The 6,000-nt window shown below is 37.1% G+C and overlaps 1 protein-coding gene and 1 long non-coding RNA gene across 9 annotated transcripts in view; one reads left to right on the forward strand and one right to left on the reverse strand.

Annotated features, from left to right (window-relative positions):
* RALYL (RALY RNA binding protein like) overlaps positions 1 to 6,000 on the forward strand; it is a 714,980-nt gene that overhangs the window by 658,076 nt on the left and 50,904 nt on the right. For all 8 annotated transcript variants that reach the window (XM_029923807.1, XM_029923812.1, XM_029923804.1 and 5 more), the window contains one exon: positions 349 to 462. In XM_029923807.1, the coding sequence (XP_029779667.1) occupies positions 349 to 462 (114 nt within the window). The remainder of the gene's footprint in view (positions 1 to 348; positions 463 to 6,000) is intronic.
* The window catches only part of LOC115279267, a 176,951-nt gene that overhangs the window by 23,535 nt on the left and 147,416 nt on the right, over positions 1 to 6,000 (reverse strand). The gene's annotated exons all lie outside the window — the stretch shown is intronic.

Genomic DNA, 6,000 nt, shown 5'->3' on the forward strand with positions numbered 1-6,000 from the left:
CATTTTACAGTTTAGATTAACTCTACTACTTGCCAAAACTGAGTGTAGTATCACTTAGTGATTTGACAAAATATTTCTAGGTTACTCTATGCCTTTGTATAACTTTCAGTGAAAAGATCAAATGCTAGTAGTATCAAATGCTCACATCACTGAAAATCACTGTTTGTAATTGACAATGTCATCTGGTATTCTAGGATCACTGGAAGTAACAAGAAACCAGTAAGATTGAAAAGTATCCTATGTGATTTGACATAGTCTTAAGAAAACACGGGTGTCTGTGACTTGTGTTCTACGTGAGTCATGGTACATTTGATGTTCTATGGCTTTCTTTCCTTTTCCCCTTTCCAGTGAAATCAGATGAGTTACAGACAATCAAGAAAGAATTAACCCAGATCAAAACGAAAATTGACTCCTTGCTAGGGCGCCTGGAGAAAATTGAGAAGCAGCAGAAGGCGGAGGCAGGTAAGTGAAAAGGATCTGTGACCACAGACACGTCGGAATTAAACCAGTGAAACATTGTCGATCACAGGGACAGCGCAGGGCCAGGAGGACACTGGCTGAGCTTAACAGTTTAATACAGATACATGAATAAAGTCTTTGAGCCAAGAGTTGCAACAATGCAGTCTGTGTTTTTACTGTTGGGAGAACATGAACCAATTTGTCTAAAATTCATATTTTTAAAAAAGGAAAAATATTTTGAAGGTAATAGTAATAGTTATATCATAATTACAAGTTAATATCTCAATATCAAGGATCCTTTAGAAAATAAAATCAATTAATGGAATAACACTGTCAGACTAAAATAATATTCATATTTAAGTAAACTAACTGCAGAAATATAACAGATTTCAAAAACAATGATTAGAAAGCCCAGCTCCTGCATTGCCACAATCCTACAAAACTTCAGTACCCAGTTTCAGGATCCTCAACATCAAGAGCAGATCCCTTACCACCCATGGCCAAGTCATTTGATTATATCTTTTATAACTTAATGTCCCCTCTCCTTTGAATTATCAGCCTTTACCCTATTTCTATTCTAATACAATTCTAATGGCCTTGTCTTGTGGCTACAGATATTTTTTAAATCACAGACTATGAGAACTGGGATAAAGTTAGAGATGAGCAAGTGCACAGTGTGAAAATCTTGTTCTGCAAGGCCTCACATGCTTCAGAGGCTCCCTGGAGAGGAGATGAGGGTTGGAAGGAGGCCCGGGAGGTAGATGAATTCATGCTTCCTCTAAATTCAGCCCTGGTCTACCTGCATCTATTTTATATATTGGGATTCAACATAAGGTGTCATTTTCTAAAAGAGCTTTCACTTTTAAAAAATAAAAAATACAGCTTGGAAAGCCATGGATCAAATCCAGCCTCCTCATTTCACAGACAAGACAAAGGTTCAAGGAGGTAAACTGATTTTTTCAAGTCACCTAGCTAGTGAGTGGTAGACTTAGAGACTTAGGGCTCCAAACCCAGTCCTGTGAGTGTGTCTAGTGTCCTCCCCAGGACCTGGGGCCTGGTCCCAGGATCTCACTGACGTGAGGCTCCCTGGGTTACTATTAACTGATGAGAACTGGTTGGGATCGTGTGCCCCTGAGCTACAGCAAAGAGGAGCCTGCCCATTCATTCACTATACCAGGGGGGCGAGGACTAGAGTTTTACCTCCTGCCAATGAGCCGTATAGGACTCAAGAAGGAAAAGAAGCCAGATGGGAGTCGGTGGTATACCATCATGAATGAGAGAGATAAACTCTGGTTCAGATTCTCCAATGCCACTGACTTAGCCTCAGTTTTCTGCTTTATAGAACAAAGATAGTAATCCCTACCTTCACTTTGTGAGAAACAAATAACATATCGTATGTAGCTTATATGACAAAGTAATTAGCACAGAGTAAAGGCTCAGTAATTAGAGCTGTTCGGCATTGGTAGTGACACAAGGATATATCTGCAAATGAACATTTCCTACTATTTTCACACAACCCGTTTTTTTTAAAGCATGAGCCATATACTTAACATATGGCAGATTCTCACCATTGTGGATATGAAAAAATAGATAAAACAGAGTCATTATTAAAAATTTCTATTATCAACATATTTTCTACTATAAAAAAGATATGAGCAAAAGATCTGAGTAAACATTTTTCTAAAGAAGACATACAGATGGCCATCAGGTATATGAAGAGATGTTCAGCATCGCTAGTCACCAGTGAAATGCAAATCAAGACCACACTTGTCAGGATGGCTAATATCAAAAAGACAAAAAACAAGTGCTGGTGAGAATGTGGAGAAAAGGGAACCCTTGTGCATGGTTGGTAGCACTGTAACTTTCCACTATGGAAAACAGTACGGAGATTCCTCAAAAGATTAAAAATAGAATTCCCATATGATCCAATAATAACACTACTGAGCATTTATTTTTTTAAAAACTGCCTACACTTAATAGAGAAATTTAGATTTTAGAAAGTTTTTTATATGCTGTCTATAGCAATAATCTAACGTGTTGCTGAAACTGAACTATCCTGTGATGTTGCCTAAATCAATATTTCCCTTTGAGGAACTTCTGTGAAATTCGTTATTATGTAAAACAACCCTTACAGCAAAGGACTCTGATAACCAATTTGCACTTCAGTTTAAAGGATTATGGAGAACTCATTTAAATATAAATCACCTCAAAGAGAAAAATGTGATCCTTATTCTATCATATTATACATTCCAGTTTTCTGCAATGAATAATACCTTTCACTTATCTTCTTGGAAGATCATCTATAAATGTAATGCCAAAATTCAAAGCTTGCATTTTCTTTTCATGAAAGACTGTCACCTTATTTTTGTACATGTTTAAACTTTCCCAGTCATGAGACAGTTATTTTTAAAAATGATAGGCTTAGTCTTTTGATATTTATGTCTTTAACATGTGAGGAAGAAACTGGAATTATTTAATTTGTAATTTCATTCACTTAGCAATTGTGTCCTGAACAGCATTTGTATTTATTGGAGATAAGGTGATTACTTTCCTTGTAAAGAACGACTCAAGGTTAGATTATAGAAAGTAAGAAGAAATAGAATAAAATTCTTTAAAAAATACTCTATATCTCCTTAGTAAATATAAGGGAGCACTCATTTTATTTTATTTTTTATAGTTAATTGTCAGGTTGGTTTCCATGTAACACCCAGTGCTCATCCCAACAAGTGCCCTCCTCCATGCCCATCACCCCCCTTCTTCTCTCCCCCTCCCTCATCAGCCCTCAGTTTGTTCTTAGGATTCAAGAGTCTCTCATGGTTTGCCTCCCTCCCTCTCCCCAACTATTTTTCCCCCATTTTCTCCCCCATAGTCCTTTGCTAAGTTTTCCCTGTTACACTTATGAGTGAAAACATATGGTATCTGTCCTTCTCTGCCTGACTTATTTTACTTAGAATGACACCCTCAAGGTCCATCCACTTTCCTACAAATGGCCAGATTTCATTCTTTCTCATTGCCAGCTAGTATTCCATTGTATATATAAACCACATCTTGATCCATTCATGAGTTGATGGACATTTAGGCTCTTTCCATGATTTGGCTATTGTTGAAAGTGCTGTTATGAACATTGGGGTACATGTGCCCCTATGCCTCAGCACTTCTGGGAGCACTCATTTTAATGCTTATTCAGTTGCAAGCTAATTATCTGGTGGCAAACTAACATTTACTCTTCATTATTACTCTTTCATACATCTCTCATTCCCAGTCTTAATTATTTAATAATGAAAGTACCCAGCATAGGGGCTCCTGGGTGGCTCAGTCAGTTAAGCATCCAACTTGGGCTCAGGTAATGATCTCATGGTTCATGGGTTCGAGCCCTGCATTGGGCTCTGTGCTGACAGCTCAAGTCTGGAGCCTGTTTCAGATTCTGTGTCTCCCTCTCTCTCTGCCCCTCCCCTGCTCATGCCCTGTCTCTCTCTCTCCAAAAAATAAATAAATAAATAAACATTACCAAAATAATAAAAAGAAAGTTTCTAGCATAAAGTACTGACAGGGAAGAAATGGAAGATCATAAGCCAAAGATGAGAAAAACCACACAACATGGAGATTGTCCAGTATTTGTCATAGTGTCACTTTTTTTCTTTTTTTGTTCGTAGTGAATTTCTAAGCTATGAGAAATAATTGTAATGAAGTACAATTACTTGGTTTTGTATTCTGTGTACGTCTGTAGAGATATGTACGGCATCCTGTCCCTTTCTTTAAGACTGCAAACTTCTGAGCACACGGTCATGTCGTCTCTTCATTTTCTAACTCTTCCCAACACCACCTGGAAAGTCACTTAACTTCTCTAGGTCTCAGCCCTTCAAATGTAAACTAAAGGAATGTATTATGACCTCACACATAAATCTCAACTTTTAAGCTATAATTAGTACGAATCCATAATGCAGATGTTATTTTTTTCAATTGAATAATTCAATTAACACAATTTTGGGATGCAGTGACTATGTAGATTATTGAAAACAACAAATAACACATATCAATTGAGCCTTCAACTGTGCCTCATTCCTAGATAATTCTTTTAAAAGAGCTACATATAAATGGTCACATTTGAATGGCACAATTTATATGTGGTTTACATAGCGATATTAAGTGACCAAAAGGATAAAAGAAACAAGAAGGAAAACTAGAGACTGGGTATATTATAATGGGCACAATTAATCCATAGGCAACTATATTTTTAAAAAAAAACCCAAACTTCAGGTACACAGTTTCTGATGTGAAAAGGCAAATAGACATTATTTAATTCAGCTTTATTCTCAGTGGTATGCCTGACCCGTGGCCAGCCAGTCTTGCTTGGACAATTCCAATGATAATGATAATAACCAGAGTTCAACCTCAGCATTGGAGAGGCCACAAACCAGGTCCCACCAGATAATTCATCCTGCCCAGATGTTTGGTAAAAGACACAGAATTTTAAAAAACATATTAAACCCAACAGGCTCCTAGGGGCTCAGGAGGTTAAGCATCCCCTCTTGATCTCCACTCAGGTCATGACCTCACAGTTAGTGAGTTCAAGCCCCACAGTCAGATCTGCACTAGTAGCACAGAGCCTGATTGGGATTCTTTCTCTACTCTCTACCCCTCCTCCCTCCCTTCCTCTCTCTTTCTCCCCCAATAAATAAAAAAACATTTAAAAATAAATAAATGATTAATTAATATCCCCAAATTGTAACATTACAAATAAATATCAAAATATATAACTTTTGAAATATTAAAATCCTCCAATACTGCTATCAGTTTATACATGGCATACTCTTTTCAGTATGCTAATATTTTTCTTTAGCCAGTTCACACATTAATGTTATTTACTTGGACCCTAGTCATATTTGTGTCTCAGGCTCCTACAGTCAGTTCTTCTTCTACTGCATCAAACCAAAAGGTCTTTTGCTCTCTCTGGTTTCATTATCTTTTTACATCCTCTGAAACCAAGCTTAATGTCCAATCCACTGTGAATGTCAGCCAATTAAATATCTTAAAAGAGCTATAATATTCTCATTCCCAACCTTTGAACAGAGAGTCAACATAATTGGCCCATAGCTGTGCCACTTATCTGCATTGAAACTTCTGTCATGACATCTTTGAAACCTTCTTTTCTCTAGATAAATGTCAGGAATTTTTCATGTGCTTCCCATGTAATTTGGTCTTGCATCTTGAACCATTGTCATCTCTCGTGTCTGGTCATTCTGCAGTTTGTCAACCACAGATTGAGGTACTCAGAATGAAAAACATTGCTCCAGATATGATCTGACTGCTGACACCTATAATGTGACTATTATTTCTGCTCTGAATACCTTCCAGCCAGCATTTACACATTGGATTAAATTGGTGATGTTTCTGGTTATAGATATTGAATTAAATACATAAATGGAGTTCTGCTCTCTCCTAGACTGAATTAAAATGATAGGATTTAAAAAATATGTCATTTGCAACTATCTTTTCCCATTCTGTCGGTTGCCTTTTAGTTTTCTTGATTGTTTCCTTTGC

The sequence above is a fragment of the Suricata suricatta genome, chromosome 15, assembly GCF_006229205.1.
Source record: "Suricata suricatta isolate VVHF042 chromosome 15, meerkat_22Aug2017_6uvM2_HiC, whole genome shotgun sequence".
NCBI lineage: Eukaryota > Metazoa > Chordata > Mammalia > Carnivora > Herpestidae > Suricata > Suricata suricatta.